Source organism: Cynocephalus volans, chromosome 7 (genome assembly GCF_027409185.1).
Source record: "Cynocephalus volans isolate mCynVol1 chromosome 7, mCynVol1.pri, whole genome shotgun sequence".
NCBI lineage: Eukaryota > Metazoa > Chordata > Mammalia > Dermoptera > Cynocephalidae > Cynocephalus > Cynocephalus volans.
This window is the reverse complement of record NC_084466.1, coordinates 97,276,051-97,302,125: the sequence shown is the minus strand read 5'-3', so window position 1 is coordinate 97,302,125 and position 26,075 is coordinate 97,276,051. Positions and strand designations below refer to the sequence as shown.

General features: G+C 56.1%; 1 protein-coding gene across 1 annotated transcript; it reads right to left on the bottom strand.

Moving 5' to 3' along the window:
• On the bottom strand, positions 1-25,401 carry SPOCK2 (SPARC (osteonectin), cwcv and kazal like domains proteoglycan 2). Its single transcript, XM_063103206.1, has 11 exons — positions 24,973-25,401; positions 20,606-20,616; positions 11,782-11,827; positions 11,436-11,550; positions 9,977-10,091; positions 8,082-8,196; positions 7,523-7,630; positions 6,833-7,051; positions 5,385-5,447; positions 3,804-3,941; positions 1-3,683 (listed from the first exon to the last, which is right to left on the bottom strand). The coding sequence occupies exons 1-11, from the start codon at positions 25,163-25,165 to the stop codon at positions 3,538-3,540; spliced, it is 1,269 nt and encodes a 422-aa protein (XP_062959276.1). The 5' UTR covers positions 25,166-25,401; the 3' UTR covers positions 1-3,537.
• Positions 25,402-26,075: the final 674 nt, after the last annotated feature.

Genomic DNA, 26,075 nt, shown 5'->3' with positions numbered 1-26,075 from the left:
ATAAAGTTTTTATTTTCCATTTTCTTAAAAATAACATTTGATTTCCTTTATGCATGTGTGGAGTGTACTTGTTTCCTTAGGCTGAGTAATAGGCAGATAAAGACAACATGAAGTGGGTCCCCAAGTGGAGGAGGGGGGTGGGGCGTGAGGGGCTGGGGGCGCTGGGGAAAGGGAGAGGTGTGATCCGCGGGACGCTTGAGTGCCCATCAATGCACACAGTCTAACACTTTGTTTTTTGATTTTTTTAGGACATCTAAAATTACCGAGAGATACAATTTCAGCACTTAAATCTACAGACGGAAATCCAAGCACTTGAACACAATTCTTAACTCTAAGCTCCATTATTGCACATCACACAGTTGAAGTAGGCTTCAGGCTATAAAGCAGTTTGCTCTGCTTGGGACTTCCTCAGATGTCACCTTTTGCAACCCCAGTGTCTCTTCCCTGGAACCCCAACCAGCCCACAGTCTCACAATGACCCCAGGTGTCAAAGTGCGGCTGTCAGTTGTCCCTAGGGGCTGAGGGCTCAGGCTTCAGTGAAATGAAGGGTCCCATGGTGCTATAAACCGGACCACCCCACCCATCAGGGAGGAAGTTGGGAGACGGAGCTCATGCAAGGCTGGATGGGTGACCTGCCCACTAAAACTAGGCATGCTGGAGCAAGGAAGTGTGACCACCCACCACGTGTGGTCACAGCCCCAGCAGGACACTAGGGGGCAGTCACGATGCCCTATCCCACTCCTTCCAGAGCTGCCCAAGCCATGCCACCTTCTCCATCACCTTCTCCAAGTGGTCTCTCAAGGCACATTTATTTTCTCCAATCCAACCTACCCCATCTTAGACATCATCTCTCCCAGCACCCATGGGCCAAGGAGGCCTGGGGTAGCCAAGGGCACCTCCAGGCCAGACAAGAAAGCATTCTTTTAAAACGGTCGAGGGAGCTCTTTCCAACGCAGCCCTAATTGCCCTGTCTGCCTAAGCCAGGGGCGTGGGGGGAGAATGGGGCAAGGGCATCTGGGCACGGAGGAGCCAGGGAGGTGGGCAGGCAGCTTGGTCAAGGGCACCAGTCCAAAGGGTTAAGGAAGGACCAGCCTGCCACCTTGCTTGCGAGGAAACCTTAAGCTTGTCTGACAAGCCCCACTGGGAACACCTGCTTTTGTCCACCTTTGTGGGGGCCTCAGTCTCAGTAAAGTGATAAGCAGTGTAGGGGCTTCAGAGACAGGGCAAGTCTGGACCCCTGCAGTCCTGCCAGGAGCTAGTCCAACGCCTTTTCCTTTCTTCCTAAAACATATGTACAAGGTCAAATAAACGTGCACAATCGGAAGACCCAGAGACACAGATAGATCACAGCCCCCCAGGAGGGGAGAGCAACGGAGAGAAGGAGGAGGAGGGGTACCCTTCCTCCATGCCCCCTCCCCACCCTACAGCGCCCCGGCATCCTTGAAAGCTTCCCCAAGGAGGACAGTTCCAGAAGTCCAGCTGGGGCCAAGGGAAGAGACCAGCAGTCTCCAATCCTAGCGAGAGCAAGTAGTTTCAAGTAGCTGGGAGAGCAGAGGGCTGCCAAGAAACAGCATTTCCCTGAACTGCGCAGGGGACCAGAGGAAGGAGGCGGCAGGGAAGGGAAGGGGAGAGGAAGAAGGGGCTGGGGGACCTGGAACAGGGTGACGCCTCCACGATCAGAACTGCTGCAGAATGAGAAGCACTTTATGGGGCTAAATGGAGTTTAGTTATTTCCCCCAAGAGCGGACTTGGAAGATGTTGATTCCAGGGTGGAGTAAAGGGGTGGACAGAGTGAGGCTCTTCTGTGAAGTCCACCGGACACTCAGCGGATGCTGGGAGAAGCCCAGGAGAGCCAGGCTGGGAGCCTCACCATGTGGACCCCACACCCCGCTGCCCACACTCATAGCTGCTCACCCAGCACTGGGGGCCCCTCTCACACTCCCAGGCCACCAGGATGCCCCTGGATTCTCACACACACACACACGCATGCACACACGCGCACAAGCACACACACACGCACTGCACTCACCATGCACCAAAAGGCGTCGGAGGCCCAAGTCTGAGTAAGAAATTCTTCACCAAAAGTGTTAAGGAATTTGCTTCAACGGGGAGAACTGGACAGATTAGGGAAAACAACAATAACAAAGCCCTGGGCATTCGTCCTCTGGTACGCTGAGCTCCCACCTGGTCAGGAGAATTGGGCGCACAGCGAGGTGTGGCCTCAGAGCCTGGCTGCCCCTGTCCTGTCCCCCAACTGATTTTTCACAACTCCTGCACATGACAGGGTTTCAAAACAGAGCACGGAGAAGCCCCTTCACCAGAGCAGCCCCAGGGGACCTGAGAGGGGCAGAGGGAAACCTGGGGCTGGGACAGGTGGGGCTGGTCCCCGGGTGCCTCTCCCTTGAGGAGGAGAGTTGGGGAAAGATCATGGTCTTGGAGAGCAGGAAGCTTGTGGCTTTCTACCGGCTTCTCTCTTACAGGGCCTCGGCGCCAGTCTGTCTATTGGTCCGAGCAGGAGGGGAGCATTTAGTTGAGGGGTCAGGGAGGAGGTGGGCACACAAACACCCCTCAGCTGCTGCTCCTGGTCCTCAGGCTCCCTGCAGCGGACAAGGGGGCCCCAATGAGGGGGATGGAGGCAGGAGCAGCACCACACAGGCTGCACCGGGGCAGCCAGGCAGAGCTCATCAGCACAGCCACGGCCCCTGTCTCCAAGAGAGCAGCCCAGGCCACATGAGACCCACAGAAAGGGGCCAGGCTATCCCAGGGTCATGCATTCAGCACTGCTCCATCTTCACTCCTACGAGCCCCACCCAAGGTGTGCAACTGCAGACCCCCCTGCTGAGTCGGCCCTTCTCACCCCGCTCCACCCCACCACATGGGAAGGGCCTCAGACAGCTTGGCAAGGTCCTCCCTGCCTCTAGCGAAGGGACGGGGCTTGCTGTGGCCAGGTGTCCTGGCCCATCTCATGTGAGGCTGGTGGGGGTGTCACACCGAATTGGCCCAGTTTTGGGAGGACCCCCAGCTAGTAGACAGCTCCCTGCCCTCCCTCCCAGAAAGGGAAGGGAGAAGGGCAGAACTTGACCTCAGAAAGGGAAGGGAGAAGGGCAGGCAGGGGCGGGAGGAGGCAGGGCCTGCTGAGCCAGGGTGGAAACCAGGGTATCAGAAGGGGACTGGGGGACATGGCAGGGGGTATCACATTTCACCAATTTTGACCTGTACGTGTGTGAATGTAAGTATTTTAAAACAAACAACAAAGAAAATGCCTACAAGGAGGCCAGAGGGCCTGTGGAGCAGTGTGGGTCAAGGACACGCCTGTCAGTGCATGTCACACAGGCACACACACGCATTCATCCATCCCAGGCAAACACGCCACACGCGTGCCATGCACACTCACGCATACAGTCCCACCATTGGAGCCAGGGTCCTTCTGCCTGTATTTTCTGGATCCATTCACCAAGCTGCCTGCTTCTGTACAGGCCTCTGCTGGCCCGCCTCCCCGGCCGTGGGCACCCTGGCCTGCCACGGCCCCAGGGCCATCTACCAGATGTAGCCACCGTCGTCCGCCTCGCCCGCCTCGCCCTCTTCCTCCTCGGCCTCCTCGCCTGCTTCCTCCGTCTCCTTCTCCTCCTCGTCCTCCCAGCCGACACCGCTCCCGAAGTCCCCTGAGAAACCCACTATGTCATCTGGGAGGGAAGCAAGCCAAGGGGTGGGTTAGGAAGCTGGTGCTGCACAGCCTGTCACCTGTCTGGGACAGCCCTCTTGGGGCAGGTCCCCAGAGGCCTGGCTGCTGCAGCGACCCTTACCACAGTCGGGGCTCCCGTGCGTGCGAGTGCCAGTCAGCTCCAGGCCCAGCTGGTCCACACACCAGCAGTCACCGCTGCTCTGGTCACATTGCATCTTGCGGTAGTAGCCGTCCTCGTCACAGCTCGGGATGAAGACACCTGAGTGGGACAGGGCCCAGCAGGGTCAGAGCAGGGACCCTGCACTGTGGACTCCTTAGAGAGGTGGCCTCAGAGCCCCAGGCATGAGCAGGAGTCCAGCCAGCCCCAGTCCTGACCACCCAACCAGCCCAGACGCCCAGGGCTGGCTGCCAGCATTTTATTTCAGCTCTACCGACTGGAGACAAGAAAGGCCACTTCCTTAAATGACCCGCTTGGGCCCATAATGGCTCCTGCCTGCCCCCACCATTCCCACCAGCCAGTCTGATCTCATCGTGCTTGATGCCCTCGGTCCTACCACTGCTCCTCTGGCCTGGCTCTCCCCTGCCAGGAATGGCCGGCTTCTCCTCTCTGCCCCTCTGAATCTGACCTCCCTTCAGAGTCCACCCGCTGTTCTTCAGGCTCACAAACTGCTGCTCCTCTGTCCACCCAATAGATGTCTTCTGAGATCACCACTCTGGGGACCCGGAGATGGACTCGGCCGCTCCATGGGGGAAGAGCCAAATAGACAATTACAATGCCAGGTACAATAAGGGCAGGCACCATAAGGCACAGGCGGCATGTCAGGGAAAACAGACAAAAGAGGATTGCTTGCTGGCAGAAGTGGTGTCCCCGCCAGGCCCTGAAGGCCACTGGCCTGCAGTCGCATGGCGTGTGGGTGCTTGCAGTGTGGGGTTTCAAGTGTGCTGGTCTCTTTGGCCCAGTCAAATGCCAAGCTGCTCTCAAGGAGCTACCAGGCCCCATGGGATCTGCCTCTCGGACCTCTGTCCCCTCAACACTCCAGCCACGTGGGTCTTTTTTTCTCTTTCCCAAGAACCTCGAGCTTTTTCCTGCCCTGGACTCTGCATTTGGCTGTCTCTTCTCATTCCTTGGGTCTCTTCCTGGACCCCAGTTCTCCAGAGAGGCCTCTGCTGACCCCTCTGGCTAACTTATGTCCACGTGTGTTCCCCTCAGCACCAACATGCAGTCATAATCAGTTCTGTCCTTTTGGCGCATCATGCTTCCCGAGGCTGGGGTCAAGTCTGTCTTGCCTACCGGTTCTGACCTGGGCCACATCTGCTGCTGTCTCTCCAGGCAGGCACTCGAGTGTTTGCTGAGTAAGAAGTGAGTATCTCACATGGAGGGGCCTTGCTCGAGGTTTATGCACATACTTGTTGGACTGAATTGAACACAGGGTTCTAGGGTCCTCTGTATCTCAACCTCCAGCCCCAGCATAAACAGGCATCAAAATAGTGCTTAACACACACTTCTTGAGGGGTAGACTGGGAGACCCTGCCCCACCATGAGGATAAAAACAGGAAGGGGGTTTCCCTCTCCTGTCTTCCTAAGTTGGAGCCTCCTCTGGGCTCAGCAGCTGTCACAACACCCAGGGGCTGGTGCCTCTGGGCCTAAGAAGAACTCAGGGTGCCTCCTGCCTCCTCCCCCTGCACCCAGCCCAGCCCTCACCTGGCTTTTTCTTGGCAGCCTCCTGGATCTGGATGCGCTCCAGCTCCGCCAGGCAGGGGGGCTCTGTGGGGAGAGAACCAGCCTCTGATGCAATTCTCCCCTGGTGCTGGTGGGACACACTGAGCCCCCCAAGGCTTAGAAACCCAGACAGGGGCTCTGTGGAATGAAAACACCCAGTCTCTAATTAGGGGAGGCCATCCACAGCTGTGGGACAGGCTGAGGTCCCCAAGAAGCCTAGGCCTCTCTGAGCATGTTGTTGACCCAAGGGATGAGTGAACAGGATTCAGAAGAGGAAGTGGATGAACATACAGATACCCCAGAGTGAGAGACCCTGGGGGAACACAGGCTAACGGGAATGTTAGAACTCCCAGGCCTGAAAATAACTAGCAAGCCAATCTCTAACTTGTCTGTGACCTTGGGAGTCCTAGCTGCTCCAAGCTGGAGGCCTACCTGATTATAAAATGAGAATAGTCCCCAGCCTCCTGCCCAAGAAGGCTGCTGTGCAGAATGGACAGAATGAGCTGCAAAGGCCTGGAAAGTAAGAGCTGGAGCAATGCAGGTAGCAGGAAGTCTGGGGAGTTGGGAGCAGTACAACTGATCAAAATTCCTCGCATGAGCAGAGGGATTGTGAATTATATGGGGCTCTGCACCCAGATTTTCTTGGTTCATCCTCACAACAGTTTCCAAGGGAGGTACTGTTATCTCCCAATTCGGATGAAGAAATGGAAATCAAAAAGATTTGGGTCCAGGGTCCCAAACTGGCTAGCATGTGGTGGAGCCGTAGCTGAGCCGTGGCCCGGCAGCAGATGCGGTGCCACTTCCAGCACACGACAGTGGAGCCAGCCAGCGAGGTAGAGCACCAGGGCCTACCCGAGTTGGCCGGCAGGTCAGTCGACCCCTCAGGACCTCATTTTCCCCATGAAGACATTTGTCACTTGGCCTAGATGATCACTCAGCACACGCCCAGCTCTGGTTCTGAGCATATTCAGCTTACCAATGGCACCACATCTTCAAAGCTGAGGGGAACCTACCTAACCACTTTTTTGAGCACAGAATGGGAGCAGTGCCCAGAAGTGCAGCCACTGAGAAGCTGATGCACCTTCGTCTCTAGGGCTCTCACTTGCATAGCCCCTGCCCAGGCCCTCCGGGGAGCCCTAGAAATTTGACGCTTGTAATTCTTCATACTCTTTCTTAAAGAAGGCCTCCAAAAGTACATAAGCTTCAAGACTCACAAAATCCAGGTCCCCTCTGAGCTGCCATGGAAGGGAGTTAAAGTGCTGGCTTCCTGGGCTCTCAGAGAGGAGGCCTTGGGAGAAGGCAGGAGGTGGGGAGGTGGGAGAGTCTGGGCCTGGGGAGGGGGCCAAGAGGGAGCCACTCTGATTCCCAAAGAGAGCCTGGAGCTAGGAGCTCGCACGGGAGGGCCAGGCCGGGAGAGGGGCCACACTCACTCTCCCTCCAGAAGCAGAAGCACCACTCGGCGGTGGAGACCCGGCCGTCCTTGTAGGTGTCACAGGAGTTGAAGAAGGGGCGGATGCAGACCTCGTACTTGTCCAGGTTGATGGCGGCCAGCTCTGTCTGGTCCAGGAAGAGGTCGGCACTGGTGTCCAGCTTGGAGAACATCCAGCCGATGGAGTCCTTGCAACTGGCCCCGAGGCTCTTATCCAGCCCTGGGGTGAAGACCATGATTCAGACATGCTCCATGCGTCTGTCCATTCACCGCTCCACGCCTCACCTCTCCATCAGCCCCAGCCCTCTGCTCAGGGGGTCAAGAAACTCAAGAATGGCCAACAGTCCGTCCCTCTACCTCTGCATAAAACTGCACCCAAACCATTCAAAACCCTGTTTTGAAAGCCCTTCAGAGAAAATAATCCTGTGCTTTCCCTTGGCTGCCCATTTCAAGGCTTAAGCTGCCTCCACCCATGTTAAGAAGTGCTTCTTATAAGCTAGCCTGTATCCTCCTGCTCTGGTTGAAGCTGATGGCCCCTTCCTCCAGAGTGTAGGCTCTTTTAGGAGCCCAAATTACAGGGCTTGGGATCTGGCAGGAGGGAGCAAGGGCAGGCACATCTGTGCACACCTGTCTCCTCGGGCTCTTCCCCATCTCCCTCTCTCCCCCCAGGTGGAGCAACCAGATCCTGTACCACTGGCCGGGCTCGCTGAGCCGTTCTGCTTGGAGTTCTCATGCAGGAGCTGGAACCAGTCCCGCAGCCGATCTCCCAGATCAGCCAGGTCCTGACCTGTGCAGGTCTCTGCAGTCGCAGAACAGAGAGAAGGGCATAGAGGGTGAATGTGGTGAAACAGCAAGCTTGATCTCAGTTTAGGGTCCTGCCCTACAGGTCGGGGGCTGGGCAGTGGTCGGGGATGCAGTAGGGGAAGGGAAGGTGGAAATCAGGGCTTCCTCTCCCATCTTCCTCCTCCTCTCACCCCTTCCTAGCACTAAAAACACACAGCACAGGCTCTGCCCCACCACCTTCCAGACACCCAGGAAAGAGACATGAGTGCTGAGGCCCAAGGCTATTGCTCTGTGTTAACCAGGGCCCCTGACCCCACAGGTCCCTCAGGCCTTTCCCTGTTTTTGCCACTTCTCCCTTCTCACCCTGCAAACCACTCTTCCCACCCTAGAGCCCCGATGGAGGTGCCTGGGGCGGCCTGGCCCTGAGGCCCTACCCCCACCTGGCTTTGGCCCAATGCTCCCATTACCTGGTTTGCCATTGGTGGTGGAGGCAGCGGCCTGCTCTGTGGGACAGGGGCAGGGGCCCTCGCATCTCACCGTCAGCTGCTTGCTGCTCAGGCACGCCTGCTGCTCCAGCTTGCACTGCATGAGGAGAAAGGTTGGGCTGGGTCACGGGCTCGCTCCATGGGTCCCTGCAGCCAGGGGCACCCTCAAGCCTCCCATGGCAGCTACATCTGCCTTCCCCAGTGGAGATGGGAGGGATAGTCCATAAACAGCCTGTCCCTCTGCAGAACAAGGTGCACAGTGGTCGGGGGCAGCAGGCTCAGAAAGGCGGTCTCAGGACACAGACCTAGCTATGCAAGGCTCTGCAAGCCCCACTCTGCACCAGCCTGCCCTCTCTGAATATCTGTCCTTCCCAGGACACCCGTCTCCCCTCGTCCCCATTGCCCCAATCACCCCAACCCCTCCTCATGGCCCGTCCTCCTCTTTGGTCCCTGTGTAATCAGCCATTGGCCTCTCCCTCCATGGTCTCCCCAGAGTCACTTCCAGCAGGCTTTTCTCGGCTCTCTTGATGACAGACAGCTACCATCTATTGAATGTCTCCCAATCCCTCGGCTTTACTGAGAAATGCTCTACCAGGCTGCTTGCTAAAGCCAGTCTGAGAGGGTCTCACCCATGGCTTTCCATTAAAGACTGTTCCCCTGGTCATGTCTGCTTCTCCTCTGGGATGACTGCTAACGAGAAGTGGGTCGTCGCCGCATTTCACAACCTTATCTTTCTTGGTTGTGTCAGCTCAGGGAGCGACGCTTGTGTTTCCCTTGCTCAGCAAAGAACACCAAGGCTCGGAGAGGCCCAGTGACTTGCCCAAGGCCATGGGGCTGGGATGGAAGCCAGATCTCCTGATGACCTCTACCTCCCTGTAGGACAGCGTGACCCTGGGCCACAGCTTCCTGCCCAAACCTGGCTGCGCCCACCCGGTGCTGAGGTGCCCCCTCTTCCTCCTTCCCCTGCTCCTCCCTGTCGACCCCGCCCCCCTCCTTGGTATCCCTCCCACCTCCTAAACGCAGCCTCTACCCCAGCCCATTGCTCATTCTGTCCCCTCCCTCCCTCCTCCTGGGTGACCTCATCCCCTCAGCAACTTCAGTCATCACCCATGTCACCCCAGAAGGACTCTTCAGCCCCAGAACCCACTCTAGCAACAGTCAGTGCCCTCCAACCCCAGCGATGCCCAACTCCTCACTGCTAGTAGAAACACCTGCATTTCTTTTCTTTCTTTTTTTTTTTTTTTTTTAAGATGACCGGTAAGGAGATCTTAACCCTTGACTTGGTCTTGTCAGCACCACGCTCTCCCAAGTGAGCCACAGGCTGACCCCAGGCACCTGCATTTCTATGATACGTTAAAGTTTATAAAATGCTTTCACAAATATTGTCTCATTTAATCCTCACAGAAATCTCATGAGGGAGGATTCTCTCTCGCAGTCACGGTTCCTTCCCACATCCTCTTCTCATGGAGGATTATTTCCTCCTGCCCCAGAGTGCTCCATGCTTGCTGGTGAACACTGTCACCTCCATGTGAAAATCGTCCTTTTTTTGCCCCCTGACAATGAGATGACAGAGCTCCTTCTTTCCACAGCCATAGCACTTTCATGAGGCCCTTACCCCACTTGCTCTGACTTGCAGTTACCTGCCCATTTGTCTCTTCCAGGCCCAGCCCCCTACGTGCACCTGCCCAACTCTCAGGTAGCCCAGCCAGGGCTGCAGGTGTCCCTGCTATGGCTGGCTGCACTGAACGCACTGACCGTGCCATCTGGCCCCACGTCAGTCCTGGGAACCCTTTAGAGGTCCCAGCTGAGTGTCCTCTCTGCCCCCGGTGGCCTCAGGTGTGCCCCACCCTGACCCAACCTGGGCCGGGGCTCCTCACCACAGAGCTGTAAGTGTGGCCATCAGAGCCGCAGACAGAGGCAAGCTGGGCCATGTGACAGGGCTTGCAGGCAGAGTCTTTGTTTCCATGGAGTTTCATGGTAGGCTGCTTGATCCTATAGGAGAGGGGTAGGGAGGATGCAGGGAGGGAGATAAAAATGAGACAGGGACAGGAGAAGGAAGGCTCAGGAGACCCTTTACAACAAGAACCCGCCCCAGCAATCTAGTGGATCAGCTGCCTTTCCACACCTGCCCCCTCTCCCCATCACCCCTAGCTAGACCCTCCTCCAGCTCATAAGGGAATCGACTGGGCAGGGGTTACTGAGTCCAGAGGTAGCAACTCCAGGCCTGAATGCAAGAGGCACTTCACTTAAAGGATCAAACTGGAGGTTGCAAACTGATGGCCCTCGGGCCACATCTGGCCTACAGACTCACTATGTCTGACCAAAAAGTCTTGTTCTCTTTTTAATTGAGTTATTCACCAACATTTACAAAATGGGAGAATTCACAGAGAAACCTGGATCCCTGGCCTTTCTTAGAAAAAAAGAAGATGTGGCAATCCTGGTGCTGCATTCCTGCACAGCTATAATGGGCCAGTGCCAGGAAGCAGGTGCCCCTTCCCATGGAGCCCGTGCACGCCAGGGTGGCCATCACCAAGCTCTCCTCATGCTAACGTTACCTGCCAGGCCCCTGCAGGAATCCAAGATTGCAACCCCAAGTCTCACCTTCTGTGAGTTAGGGGAGAGGGGAGGGAGATGGGACCTTTTTTAGGTGTCTTGGAACCACGCAGGGTCTTGTCCTCAAGCTGGAGCTAAGGCCTCCTTAAATGCCCCTCACCCCTTCCTCCTCTGCCAGCCTCAGAAGCTGCAACCTTAAATATTTCATGAAGTCACCACATGTTGGAGCTGGAAGGTACCCCAATTATCTTGTCTAACCTATTTGTCTAAGAGATATGGACACCAAGGCCCAGAGAGACGTGACTTTCCCTGCATCCCACAGTGTTTGGTAATTGTTCTCGTATGGTGTGGCTTCCTCCTTGCTCTCTCCCTTGGATGACTTGCTTTAGGGGGAACCAGCTTCCATGTTGTGAGGACACTCAAGCATCCCTTTGGAGAGGGCCACATGACTAGAAACTGAGGCCTCTGACCAACAGCTGTGACAGTGGGCTTGGAAGTGCATCCTCCAGCCCCAGTCAAGCCATCAGATGATGCAGCCCCTGCCAGCATCTTGACTGTAACTTCATGGCAGACCCTGAGCCACAACCATCCAATATAACCACTTGTGGATTCCTGACCCTCAGAAACTGTGTAAGAGAATACATATTTGTGGTTTTAAGCCACTAAGTTTTGGGGTAATTTATTTTTCGGCAATAGATAACTAATACATAAGGAGAGGTTCAGCTGAGCCCTTGCTCTTTGAGCAAAGCCCCTCCAGGGCTCCCACCTCCCCAAACCTCTCACCTGTGCTCCAGCTTCTTGCGGCTGATGCACATGGCCCGCTGGTAGCCCTGGGCAATGCACACCTTGTGGCGGCTGCACTTCACCTTCTGGCAGGGGTCCTTGGTAGAGTCCAGGGCTGCAGGGACGCAGGGTCAGGACACATGTCACCTGGGAGAATCCAGGAACCCCCAGCCCCACTTCTGAGCTAGGAGGCCCCTCCCTCAGCAAACCTTGATAACCAGAGCTCCTAAAATCAGAAGTCCCATCCTCATTGGGGCCTGGTCAAGGCTAGGGTCAGGACTTGCCCTCTGGTCTCAGGCCTTCACAGGTGTCAGTCACCTTGCCCTACCTGGGAGGGGCATATTACCTTCATCTCCTTGCTGATTGTCCTCCCAGCTCTTGATGTAGTCATCCTGGAGAAGTACAGAGAGGGACAGGGAGAAGGGAAGGGTTAAGATTCATACCCCAGAGCTGAGGTTCAACTACAGGGCTGAGGAGATTTTGCATATTGCCACATGCAAATTCCTGCCATCCTTGTAGCTGCACAGGTGAGCCCTGTCCACCCAGGCCCTGCCAGCTGCCTCCCCCACACCTCTATCCCCCTAAACCCATGTCCAGAATCCTTTCCAGCCTCTCCCATAAGTTCCTAATTCCTCCTATTGCAGCTAGATGCTGGCAGGGAAGGAGAAGTTGGGGCAAGGCTGTGGAGGGACAGGAGGGGATGGGGTGTGCTCTGCAGAGAGACCATAAGCAGTGGAACCTGAGGCAGTACTCACCTCCACTTCCTGGAGATCAGGAAACAGCAGCAGGTCACAGGGAATGGAGCAGGAGGAAAAAAGGAGAGAGATTGGGATTTCAGCATGAGGCCCGCCCTCAGACCATGTGGTCCCAGCCTCCCTCAGCCTCATGATGTGTCCATGGGCACTGGGCAATGGCCTGTGATTGCCATGGTCCTGTGATCCCTAAGGACTTGAATTGGAAGCCAGTATTTCTATGTCTTCACCACAGAGAGCTTAAGGAGCAACAGGGGTGGGACCCACAGCCTCGAGAGTGTGAGGCAGCCCCACCTCCACACCCAGCCCAGCCCTGGCCCCACCACCAGGACAGATGTCTGAGGGGCCCCTACTGCCTAGGAACAGTGATTCTTATGCCTGTGCCCTGGTGTTCCAGAAACGGCACACTCTCTTCTGGCAGGATTCCTTCCTTGGTAGTCCCATCTCCTGACAGCTGCCCACTGTGTGAGTGAGGCGGGAGGAAGGGCCTCTTGCCCAGGCTGCAAGGGACTGTTTTTCAGTCAAGTTCTGACTTTCCTGCAGAGCTCAGATGGTTCGCCGAGTGAAGGGGGGCCATGCCAATGATGACGGCTTCCCCAGTTATCACAATCCAGCTTCAAATCCTCAGAGGATTCTTTGAATCCTTGGATCCTGAAAAGGCCCTTTGAGGTCAACTGATCTAGCTCCCTCCATGTGCAAGAGACACCAGAAAGCCCAGAGACAAAAAATGATCTGACTCAGGTCCCACTGTTACAGCACCCAGGTCTCCTGATGCCCAGCACAGGCCTCTCTTCTCACTACACCACACCATCTCAAAGACCTCGGGCACAGGGGAGACCTTCTCACCCTGCTCTGGCTGCAGGGACCCCTCCCAGGACCCATGGATCCCAGAGTGGCCAGAGGCAGAGCAGCTCCCACCTGGCCTAGCTCCCTAGCACAAAATCTCCAACTCGTCTGGTTTCCTCTATTTCCCCTATGGGGTGGAGACAGTTGCTGAGAACCAGCAAACATCTCCGAGGGCACTCCTGGTGGAAGCTCCACCAGACAGGAGGGAGACGGCTTCTCCCAACTGGAGGCTGGCAGTGCCAAGGAGCCAGCTGCCAGCCTCCTCTGCACAGGGCTCCAGGAGGAGCATGAGAAGCCACACGCAGCTGCCCCCCCTCATCCTGAGTCCTGCCCCACTCAAGGATCAGACATGTGCAGGGGTGGGGACAGAGGTCACACTGTGGGGTGGGAGTGGGCAGGAGCTAGACATTTAGCAGTCAGGCCTGGGGGAAAAGGGCATAGGGCTCTGGCACCAGAGGGCACCCACATGTGGGCAGCAATAGGCTCAAGGAGGGCATCCCCCAGGGCTTCAAAAGACTCTGGGCCTCCTGAACAGAGGCCAGAAAGGGGCCAGAGCCAAGTAGGCAGTTGGCATCACTGCTGAGGGAGATGCATTGTGTACAGGTGTATACCTGAGAGAACGCTTCTGAGCACATGTGTGCATTCATGCAGGCCCAGGTGCACATATGCATGCTCATAGCTGTGTATTATATAGCGTGTGTGTGCGTGCAGGAGCGTGTGCATGTGCATATACGTCCTCATTTACGTGTGTGCATACATATGCATGCATGTGTATAGCAACAGTAGGAAAACAAGGACACTTGGAGGCAGTTCACCCAGTGCCAGATGGTTTTTATCCAGAAATGAAGTAACAAACCCCACTTCTGTGAGCAGCCCCCAGTTTTCACACTGGGGTGCCGAGCCCCCCTCTCAGGCTTGGCATTCCTGCCTCTTCCACAGCAAGAGAGGGAGAGCAGCAGGAGCTGAGGCTGAGGAGGGAGGGGCAGGGCAAGAGCACCTCAGACTTCTCCCATGAGGGCGCCCTGGCTGGCTCTGCTCTCTCCCTGTGGCTCCTGCTGTCACATGTGTCTGTCTTGCTCCCTATGTCTCTCCCTGCTGTCTCTCACACCTGGCCTCTCTCCCCACCCCTTCGCTATGCCACACGTGGCCCACATGTACACGTCACACAGCCCTTGGGCCTGAGAGCAGGTAGGAAGGAGGCTGCAGGACGGGCTTCCTGGGCACCTGCCTTGGCACTGGCACAGGCACTGCCTAGTGCCACAGGGTTTGATCTGAGCCCTCCTGAGCCCTGGGCAAGCTCTGAGGAGCTGCAGGCACAAGTCTCCTCACTTGCTAGGGCCACAGGAAGCCAGCTCAGACCCAGCCCTTCTTCTCCAGGAGCTCCTCAGGATGGAGGGGGCCTCTGCCTGGTGTCCATCCCACTACAGATGGGAAACGGAGGCCAAGAGTGGCCAAGTGGCAGAGGCCAGGTTTACAAGGGTGGGGCAAAAGGAGAGACTGGACTGCATCAAGTAGGAATCTTTCCATCCGCTCCTGGTACTCCCTGGGTCAGTAGTGGAGATGAGGTTATAAAGAGGACAGGGGGAACAGCTGGACCTTGGGAAGCAGGTGTGAGTCACCTGCCTGCAACCAAGATCTGTGTGCTGCATAACCCACCCACAGCAGAACCGGAGCAGAAATGGGCCGGTGGCCCCTGCTCCAGGCTCCTCCAGCCTTGGGACGTCAGCTGAGGGCTGTGTTGTCTGCTCACTCCCACACTCCCGCCCCACCCTGCTGCCTTCACCTCCAACCAGGCTGTGAGTGGAATCTCTGCGACTCGGTGCAAAGTGAGTTCTCAAAGGTCAAGACCACGAATTTCTGATTAGAAATTCAGGGGAAAGTAGAGGTGGGGGAGGGAGTTCTAAGAAAGGGGCTTTTACCAGCAGCTCCACCTAAGCCCCCACCCCAAGTCCCAGCAAGGGTGACTCCTCTCCCTGATTCAGCATGCAGGGATGGAGCTCCTTCTACATACAATTGCTGCTCGGCTCTAGCTAAGCTCTTTGCCGCCACTGTGGCCACACCATGGTGGGTGGGGTGGAGGGATTCTTTCTAGAATCCTGAGTGGCTCTGGATCACAGGAGAGTGGAAGCAGCCAGCCCGAGAGAGGCATGAGGGGAGGAGGCCCCATGCACCTCGGGCAAGCACCCTGACCTCCAGGAGCTCAGCACCTGTCTCCCAGGACTGCTCGGAGATTAAAGGAGATTGTGCCTATGAGGGGCCTGGGGTCCAGGAAGCACTCAACAAACCAAAGCTGTCATGACAGAAGAAGAGACCAAGGACTTCAGGTGGAGAAAATGGGGGACAGAGACACCACATGAGGAGCTTGGAAAAGTGGGGAAAGTCAGAGGCCACCTCTCAGGCTTGGCATTGTCTTGTCACCAAACAGATAGGTGAGAGAAACTTCCGGGGCGTACAGCTGCACCATGGCTTGTGCTGGGTGGTGCTGTTAAAGTAAGTCCTCACTACGTATTTTATCGTGTCTTCCTTTTTTCCTCACAATCCTATGAAGTCGGCAGAGCCAATAGGAACAACCGCATAAAACATGAGAACGCTAAGGCTCGAGAGGAAGTCACAAGCTAGGACTCTCGTCCCCACCCTGTGTGTATCAGGGTCTCTCTCCTTCAGAGAGGAGAATGGTCGTGTGCTGAGAAGCGGAGGTGGGGCGGACCAGAGGACTTGGGACCAGGAGTCTGCTCTAAACCTGGCCCGCCATGTGTCCTTGGGCGAGTCACTTCGCTGACAGACTTACGTTTCCCCTTCTGTTGTGTTGGCCTCTCCGTGTTGTACATCACAATCACCCGAGGGGCTTTTTAAACCTTCCAGTGGCCAAGTGCCACCAGAGACAGCTGGAATGCATGGGCAGCCCGACTCTGGTTAAGCCTGGTGCTGGTTCTAAGCCAGGGTGAGACCACTGGGCCAGTGCCAGGTCTGAGGTCCTCCAGCTCTGCACCTTCTGTCTAATCCCTTTCTTCGGGTCTCTGGTTTCTTCACTCTAACGTGGGGCCTTAGGGAGGAAAACGAGCAGCCAGTCTTCCTCCCTCTGAGGGTGCCTCCCACAAAGCAAATGCTCAACCTCTGGGCAAGAGAGCGACTTGCTGGAACCTTCTCCCGACTTCTTCCACCTCCGGGTCTTTTCCTTGGGAGCACACACCATAGCACCTGCTCCAAGCCGAAGACACTGCCCTGTCCTTAGGTCCCCTGCGTCTAGTCCGTTGCATGTGCTAAATCCCTCCCCAGCCCGCCCTGGCTCACCACGCCTGCCTCACCAGCCCGGGCCTGAACAGCTGCAGCACCTCGTGCTGGCCTCCCACCCATCTTCCACACCGCAGCGGCCACAGTGATCTTTCTAGAATACATTCCGATCATGTCTTTCCCTCCTTAAAACCCTTCACTGAATATACAGTTTTCATTTTGGGGGAAAAAAAAAAGTGGGTAGATGAAAAGGATTCATACCAAAATGTTAAGAGTGGTTTGCTCTGCAGGGCAGGAATACAGAGAATTTTGGCATCTTTCTACCTTTCCCAAGTTTCCAAAATTTCAACAATAAGTAACGAGGGGAAAAAAACATTAGAAATATTATATTTCAAAAGCCCCTTACCTTCAGTGGCTTGTCTACTCTTCACAACAACCCTAAGAGAACAGTACTAGTATGATCCCCATTTCTCAAGGTGTTAAAATCGAGGCTCAGAGCGGTTAAGTGACTTATGAAGAATCACACAGCAATTGCACAGCAGGAGAGTACTGGCACCCGGAACTGTGGTTCCAGAATGTACACTCCTAGCCAGGACTCCATAAATTTAGCTGATGAAGAAAGTCCCAGGCCAAGGGTGGAACCAGGAAGCCCAACTGCAGCCCGTGAGTGGTTTCTCCTACCACACCAGCTCTGCTTCAACTCCCTAGGCAGGGAGTCCTGAAGCTAGGAGAGAAGGACTGGGAGGAGGGGGAGACACCTGGGGGGCCCCCTTCTCTAGACACTTTCCAGAAACCCCTTCACACGCCCCTGGTTCGGCTGGCTTGGAGCTAACCCATCTCTTGCTTTGATCTCTGCTGCTCAGCACGGTTGCCATGGAGACAGGGCCCACTGCACCAAGCTGGGGGAGAAACGTGGTGAATGCGCAGGCCTAGCCCGGCTCAGGGGGCACATGCTGGGTGTTTCCAAGCGCTGTTTACTTCCTGTCATTTTAATTAGCACCCAAATCACCCGCTCACTTCACAGCTTGAATTAACCCACTCTCTCCCAGCCTCTCCATCTGCTGTGGAGGATGGGACACAGCAGTGAATCAAGCCAAGGAAGAGCGGCCCTCCAAGGCCCTGATTTATTGGGGTAAACACCCACCCTGGGGAAATCTCCATCTGCCTCTTTGCAGCACAGTGTGGTGGGGAAACTGACACACACCCCCATGCCCCCCACATGGAATCAGGGCACTGGGTTCCATTTGGCTCTGCCACTGACTGCCAGCACTAGCCCTTGCCAAACTCTGCTTCCTTGTCTATAAAAAAGGGATGACCCCTTGCCTTCCTCTCTGAGCTGTGGAGGGACCCAGTGTGATAATGTCTGAGATAGCACCTTGTAAGCTATGAAGTTCATACTTTCAAAAGACACAAAACTGGACCACCGAACCCTGGGTTCTTGGGTCCTCAAAGATAGACTTCGGACACTGTCTCCAAATGAGGACATACAGCCAGAGGCACAATGACAGGACCAAAAGAAGTTCATCAGGAGACTAAATAAACCACAACTTTTGTAACCCTGTTACAGCATTTCTTCATTTTTTTAATAGATCAAGAATCTCTAAAAATGGAAGTGGGCCAGGCCCGGCTCAGCCTCTGGGAGGCCCCACACCCGGCATCCCTTTCGCCTCTCTCCTCAGGCAAGGAGGCTGTGGTGGAGCCCAGTCCACCGGAGAAGGCCAGGAGCAGGGGGACTTGTAGCTGGGGTCTCCTCCCACCCTCCCTGGAAACAGCCGCAGGAGCACAGAGGGACCCAGAAAGGAGCGAGAAGAGGTGAAGGGGGTGCCCCTTGGGGCTCCTTCTCGACCGAGGACTGGCACCCCCAGCACACACCAGGCAGTGCCCTCCATGTGGGGAGGGCAGACTGGGCAGGCCAGGGGGGCAGTCATGAAACACTTGCTCCTCTGTCAGAGGGGTTGGCGGAGGCTGTGTGTTAGGCCTGGACAAACAGGCATCTGGGAGACACCACCTCCCACCTCCTCTCCCCTCAGAGGAATTTCCTTAGAGGGCAAAAAGGTGCTTATCATCACTGTCTGCCTGCCAGGAGCTTGCCCGGGCTCAGGTATGCCTGTGCCAACGCCCTCCTGACACCTGGCCTGACCTCTCCACTATTCCAGTGGCATCTCTGCCACCACCCTAGTCCTTGGTTTCTGCTCCTGGCAGCAGCCCCAGCAGTCCATAAAAGGCAGAGAACAGGGGAGAGGTGCAAGGGGGCCTGGGCTCTGTTCTGAGCTGCCTTGGGACCTCAGTTTCCCTTCTGGAACATAGAGAGGGGTCAGGATTTAAATTCCAGGGATATCTGAGGAAGACCCCAGAGACTGGAGCTGAGGAGACATAGGCATGGTGTAGAGAAAGAAAATGAGGCACTAGAGGAGATGGGCTCTCAGTGCCTGCCCTCCGCGGGGTGTTTCTTCACCTGTAAAATATGGGGCCCAGCGCTTAGCACAGCTGAGTCTCCATGGTTCTGCTCCCCCAGCTCTTCCAAACTGAGAACTTTAAGAAGAGTGGGAAAGGAGCCTGAACAATTTCAGACTCTTCATGTCCTCTGGCCTGTGCCAGGGAACAAGGGGTCAGGGAAGGAGGTGGAAGTTTGCATCCAGGCAGAGTTAAGGCATCGGCCAGGCCTGCTTGTCCTTCAGCTGAGTGTGGCATCGACCCCTTCCCGGGTATTGGACAGCAGGAGGGGGCAGGATCCCTGCCTTGGGGAAGCTGCTCTCCACCCAAGAGAGCCCGGTACTGCTCTGTAGGGATACTAAGCAGGGAGAGGGGAGCAAGCTCTGAGCACCACCCCCAGGAGAAAGGGGGAGGTTGGCTGCAGCCAGGCACAGGGGCTGAAAGACAGGGAGGCCGGGTGATGATCTTCCTCTACGTCTTCATTCACTTCCCCCCTACGAATGAATTATTGGAAGGCATGGGGCTGGGGATCTAGTTGTGTCTGTGCCAACCTTTTGGGAAAGAGAAAGAGATCTCCCCAAATAACCAGTACAGCTCAGACCAGGGCCCCAGGACCCCCTTACCCTTCCTTCACTGCCTGAACGCACAGTGCTGCTACCTGGAGTAGGGGAGGCTCAGACTACGGCTGGATGAGATCATTCTGGCTGTCACATCCCACAGTGCACACATTTATATTAAGTACCTACTATGTGCACAAACACCCTATGCAGTGCTGCGGGGTGAGCTTTAAGGTACATAAAGCAGTCCATCCCCAGATCCTGTCCTCAAGGGCTTACGATCGGAGGAATGTGACAAACACACACTACAAATACCAGCAGGAGGATTCTTAAGATACAAGCCCACAGTGTAGGTGATGCCACGAGGCAACGTCCAATGGGTACCAAATGAGTCCATGGCAATAAAGTGCAGAAACCAAGGCTGGACACAGTGGAGTCTAAACTCTGTAACCAGGACTAGGCCTGGCCACACATTTTCCCTGTCCACAGCCCTAAGAAGACTCATGCTGCACCTGCTAGGAAACATGCAGAGACAGCGTGAAGGACTGTATTTTTGTGTCTCCCACCCCCAATTCATATGTTGAAACCCTAACCCCGGGTGGGATGGGATTAGGAGGTGGGCCTTTGGGAGGTGATTACATTTAGATGAGGCCATGAGGGTAGAACCCCCATGATGGGATCAGTGTCCTCACAAGAAGAGGACATTAGAGGTTTCTCTGTCCGCCACATGAGGACACAGGAAAATGTCTGTAAGCCAGGAAGAGGGCCTCCCTAGACACCGGATCTGCCAGTACCCTGATCTTGGACTCCCCAGCCTCCAGAACTGTGAGAAATACACTTTTGTTGTTTAAGCCACCCCATCTATGACATCTTGTTACAAAAGCCCAAACTGACTAAGACAGATGGTATGTGTGTCCCCAGCCTGGTGTTTGCCCCAGGATGCCATTAGGCCCCATTCCTCAGGTTTCTCAGTCTTTAGCTAATACCCCACCCTAATCTGGTCACAGATACTTCCTCAGGAGGAAAAAGAAAATCTCTTCCTTAAACTCGAAGACGTGCCACCCAGCCTGCGGAGGTGGAGGTAGGGTAGGAAAGGAGTCTATCTGCAGGCAGAGGGGCTGACGACGGGCTCTTGTGCATCTTCCTGGAGTCACAGAATGCTAAAGGCTCTCTAGATTATTTTGTCTCACCTGCCCATTAAATCAATGGGAAAATCAAGGCCCAGAATGGTGTTGTCAGCAGAAAGTGGCTGCCCCAAGGTCACAAGCTACTTCCATCCTCTCACTAGGAAGAGGAGCTGAGTGCTCTCCCTAGGCCCTTGGGGCTGGCGTGGGATGCAGATCTTCCACACCTCCAGGTGGCCTTCTGACTTTCTGAGGAATGAAGGCTGGGGCGGTGTTGGCTTTCCATCTTCTTCAGATTGCTGGAGGACTGGAGGAGCATATGACAGCCTCTCCAGGCAAAGAGGGCTCTTCTCTCCCCCTCTTCCCAGGCTTGGAAGCCTGCTGGGTGTTCAAGAGTCCCTCACCATGTTGACACCTCTCTGGGACCTGCCAGCCCCCCTCCCATGGGAGAGGAGTTAGAAACCAAGGTAGAGGAGGAAACCAGGGAAGGACCCACCCTCCTATCCCCAAACCCCAATTATGGAATCCATTCTGACCCACTTTGGGGATCTTCTCACACACCCACACTTAGCCACAAGCATCTGTGCAGTCATCGCCACACTGGCACTGGTTTAGGTGTGTGGGGTAGGAAGGAGGAAAGAGTGGTAATAAGGGAGCCTCTCGGGGCTCATCCTTGCTACTGGCCTACTTGGTGCTCACAAAAACACGACAGTCACATGCAGCCAGCAGGCAATAATCTCCCTGGGCCCGACTCGGGGATCATGAAGAAGTCCTGGCGTGCGGGAGGTGCTCAGATGTGTAGTAAACTAGTGAATTAGTGAACACACAGAAGCATCTTTCTCATGGAGACTGAGGCATGGTGTGGGCGAGCCCCAGAAATGATGGTCTGTCTGGTGGGTTTCTATGAGGAAGAGAGAAGCCTGAACGGGATGCCCTCCAGCCCTCTGACAAGATGCCTTCACACATATGCATTCCTTTGTCACCCAGTCTGAATCGAAGCTCAGAGCGGTTAGTGATGGGTCCGGCATCCTGAGGCCCGTCGGTGGCACAGCTGTTCTGGTACACTGTACTCCCTGCCCCTCCTGGGTGGACTGCTGCTAGGCCCAAGTGAGGAGAAGGCTGGTGTCAGGCTGCCAAAGACACTGGGGGGTTTGGCCCACCTTCCTGGGAGGTCCTGCTCCTGCCCAGGGCATCCTTGGATGCTAACAGGACACAAGCCAGGGCAGATGTGTTCCTCAGGATAGACCCTTCCCACTTTCTCTAAGGGTTAGGCCTAGAATTCCCTCAAAAGCGAAGTTGAGTTAGACGACCTGGATTCGATTCCCAGCTCTGCCACTTACACGCTACTTGACCCCTGGGTAAGTTTACTTAAGTTACTCGGGTAAGTTTACTTCTCTGTTCCTCAGTTTCTTCGAACGTAGAGGGGTAGACTGTAAAGTAATGGTAACCATCTCATCAGAGGCAACGCATTTAAAGTGCTTACTGCAGGGACTGGCAGGCACGAGTGCTCACTGCAATCAGTGGTTCAACATATATTAACCGTGTGCCTCCTGGGTGCCAAGCACTGTGCCAGACATCTAAAAATATAATTAAAATTTAGTGGAAGTGGATTACAAAGTAGAGAGGAGCCAAGAAGAAGGACAGTCAGTTCTTCCCGGCCAAACTCTTTGGAGCCTGCCCTGAAGAATGTTGTATACTGGGCCTGTCTCCTCTCAAGTGTCCATCTCTGCAAGGCCTGGATGCCTTGTTCCCAAGACCTGCAGAATCCCACCCAGCTCTGCAGAAAGTGAAAAGCCCAGGACTGCCCAGGGCAGGGCACAGCTCCAACTGTGGGCCAGGGAGCTAGGCTGAGCCCACAAGCCTCCCTTCTCCTGTGATATGAATCCCCTCCTCCCTGGCGGCAGGGCACTGGGCATGAGATCTCCAGGCACAGGATGTGAGAGCCCTGTGCCCACTGGAGGAGAGGATTACTCAGCTGGTACCTCCCGCCTTCCCTATAATCCTAGTGCTCACAGAAAGAATGCTAAGCTGAGCTCCTAACCAGCTCTGACCAATTCCGAACTGGAGCCGCTCCCCAAGCTTTCCTCCTCTTCTTCCTTCTCGTGACCCCTTCCACGTGATTCCCTCAATCCTCCCTGGTCAGCCCTGTCAACACCATTTAATGAGCATTTCCCTCACCCCACTACTAACTTCTCAATCCTATTCCCTGAGAATAGCCCGCTCGCCCTGCTCGCCTTCCTTCTACCAGAGCAAACTGGGGGCCCCGAGCCATTTTGTGATTGATTATAAACAAGGTCTGGCTCAGCCTGGCAACCCCTTAGGAGTTCAAAAGAAATTCCTCTCTCTCCTTTGAGGAGCCAAGGAGCATATTTTCAAAATAGCTGGCCTGATGGAAACGTATATGCAGCCCATTCTACTGTGCCCAGTTGGAGGGCCTCCAGCTTTTAGGGTAGGAAGTAGGACCTCTGCTGACAGAGGAGGGATGAGAAGTGTGTGTAGTGCTGGCAGGGCACCTATGTACAGTGCTCTGAACAACTCCAGAGGGCACCATTCACATTGTGGCACCCCAGAGTTATGAAATGCAGTGGCTTCAGCTAGCAGCCTCCTTCCTGCCTTTCTGCAGCACCTGCCAACAGATCCCCAGGGCCAGGCCCTCCTGCCCAGTCTTCTTTATCCTACTTCTCTCCCTGACCCTGCCCTCCTGCAGCCTGGGCTACCTTAAATGGGGTTTTAGAGGAAATCTGCCCAACACAAAGCACAAGGCCACCCAAATCAATACATGCCCTAAAGCTTTCCATGACTCTTACAGGGGCAGGTCCTGCAGAATTTCAAATCTAGTGCTTTTCTTCTGATGAGCATGGGAGGAAGGGGGAAGTGATTGGCACCAATACAGGGAGACAGGTGGGCAGCCCTGTGCCATGGGGTCAAGCAGTAAGTCATTTATTCTCACCCACAGAGTTGGCATTGGAAGCAGTGGAAGAAGGGAGGTTGAGAGGCGTCTCTTATTTTTAAACCTTTACTGTTCTGATTAAGCATTTCTTTTCCCTCTGACCTTCACCGTCCGTCTCATTTTGGCAGATCAAACAGCCAGCGAGTCCGAGGGAGGCCTGGACCAGTGACACATGGATTCCGGATGGACCAGCCTGCTGCCGCCCCCTCGCTGCTGTGGCCGGGCTGCTGCCCAGGCAGCGGCAGGAGACTGCAGCTAATCTGTGCTGGGCCTGCAGGTGCCTCAGGAGAGCCTCGCTGGGGCTCAGGTTCCCTTGACTGGACCAGCCGTGGGTGGGGCAGAGACGGAAACCAGAGCTCACTCTGCAGGCCGACGCCGCCCGGCCCGGGTTCCTGCTTCTCTCTGCCAATCACAACCTGCCAGTGTGACTTTGGGGGGAAACAAGCACCCGTCTCATGATAACAGAAAGATCCGTATCTCTGCCTCTTCCTATCATTTGGCTGGATATCATATGAAGCATGTGTTTAAAACAGATTTCTAAGGAACGTGGGTGTGCAGGTTAAGAGAAAGTGAGAAAGGTCACGGTGTGGCCTGTGTTGTTCTAGGTGGGTATAAGGAGCGACAACTGGGGTCGTAGAAGAGGCTTTCTGGAGTCAGGGCGTCCAAGCACCAGGTCCATCCCCCTCCGCCCGCCCTGCTGCGACGCCGCCTCGCATGTCCCCTCCGATCTACAGGTGCGGGTAAACAAAGTGCTGCAGCAGCGCCCGCTCGTGCGCAGCGCCTCCCCGCCCCCACCCCGCAAAGTGCGGCCCAAGGTTAAGCGGGGCTCGGGCGGGCGTCCGCCGAGGCCCCCAGACCCAGCCTCAGGCTCTCCCCTCTGCTTCTCAAGCCCACGGGCTACGGGGTGTTCCCTCCAGTTCGGAGCCGCATCCCTCGCTCCGGGCCGGGCTCCCCACTAAAGGTTGGTCCTGGAAAACCGGCCTCGGTTCGTGGTCGCACCCCTCTGCATGGGGACCCAGACCAGGCTCCGGCGGCCACCCGTGAGTGGCCTCGTGCATTTTCACTGCCGTGGTCCTGCCCCCATTACAGACACGCCTTCCACCATCGCGCCTTAGGAGGGCTGCTGGGAGCCCCCCAACTCAAAGCCCCGGCCACTGTCCCTGTCCCCTGTCCCCCTCCCCCAGAGCCCAAGGTGGGAACAGAGGGCACCCGCGCGAGACGATGCCACCTTCCCCTCCGGCCCCACCCGGACCTGCCCCTTCTGCAGAGCCCCGTATGTGAGGCCTGCGGCATGCACCCACTGGGGGCACGCCCGGGGACGGCTCACAGAAAGGCGGGGCGCAGGTCCGGGCCGCGTCCTCCCCTCCCCGCGCCCCTTCCCAGCGCCCGGCCTGCGGGGACGCCCCTGTCGTGAGCGCGCGCCCCCGGAGCGTCTCCTCGCCCGGGACTCCCCGGGGGCGGGTGTAGGGCTGGGGGGCGCCGGGGCCGGGGAGGGGGCGCCGGGCCGCGCCGCTGCCGCTGTTGTTTACTCTCCGTGCGGTGAGCGGGAGCCTCCGGCTGCGACGTGCAGCGGCCGCTCCCGCACCGGGGTCTGCCCCCGAGCTCCTCCCAGCCCCGCGCCCCGGCGCTCGCGGCCTCGCGGACTCACGTCTCGGAAGCGGTTCCAATGCTTGATCTTGCCGCTGTACTGCGAGATGGACGACAGCCATTGCTCGTCCTCCATGAAATTGCCGGGGGTGTCGCCCTCCTTGAGCCCTTTGGCGTCGCCTTCGGCCAGGGCGGCCGCGGCGAGGAGCAGCAGCGGCAGCGCCAGCCGCCCGCAGCTCGAGGCGCGCATCGTGCTCTGGGTTCGACCTGCGGGGTCTCGACTTCTGCAGTATTTTAACGTCCTTCCTCCCAGCCCGCGGTCGGCGAAGCTCACGCCGCCGTCTTCCTCCTGCGGTCTGACTCCGGTGACTGACGGACAGTGGGTCGCGGCTGAAGTGTGACCTGGTTAGGAGATGCACTTGTCTGAAAAAGCCCAGCGCTGGACGCGGGGAGGGAGAGAGAATCAGCGAGGCTGCGCCAGCAGGGGCTGTGTCTGTAACTGTAGCATCAGCATCACGTTTGACATCATCATACCTGGTTTAAAAAAAAAAAAAAAAAAAGGAGGGGGTAGATTTCAAAGCGAAGCGCTAGATCAGAGCGCCAAACGCCAGCCAGCCGCAGCGGAGCCCAGCCCAGCCCTCTGGGAGTGGCAGACGAGGAATCAGAATCCTGACATGTCCCTGCTGTCTCTCCAAGGGTGGAGGGCAAGAAGGGCCCGGGTCTCCCCAGGGAAGATAGGATTGGGGAGAAGACACAAAACTCTCCGGTTACAAAGTGGCCAGGGACACTTCTCTCTCTCCTTGTCTCCCACCCGGAGGGGCCTGCGCCATGGCCATGACAGCTGGCTTCCTGCGAGTTATGGCTCTACCGTAATGGGTGGCTTGGTTAAGACAAAAGCCATATAACAACTGGCTGCTCCCCAGCCCCACATGCTCTTTTCAAGGCAAGGCCTGAGCACTGAATGGCTGGTAAAACAGAGACAGATGTCCTCCTCCCCAAGCAGCTGTGTAGGGGCTGGCACCCCTTTTGTTAGCTCTTCCTAGGGCAACCCTAAAAGGCAAACGTCTGACCATTTCATCTGCCTTGAGGCTGCAAATTTGGAAAAGACACATTTGTTCACAGTTTTGACTTCAAGTTGATTTTAATAAGCCACTGGGGAA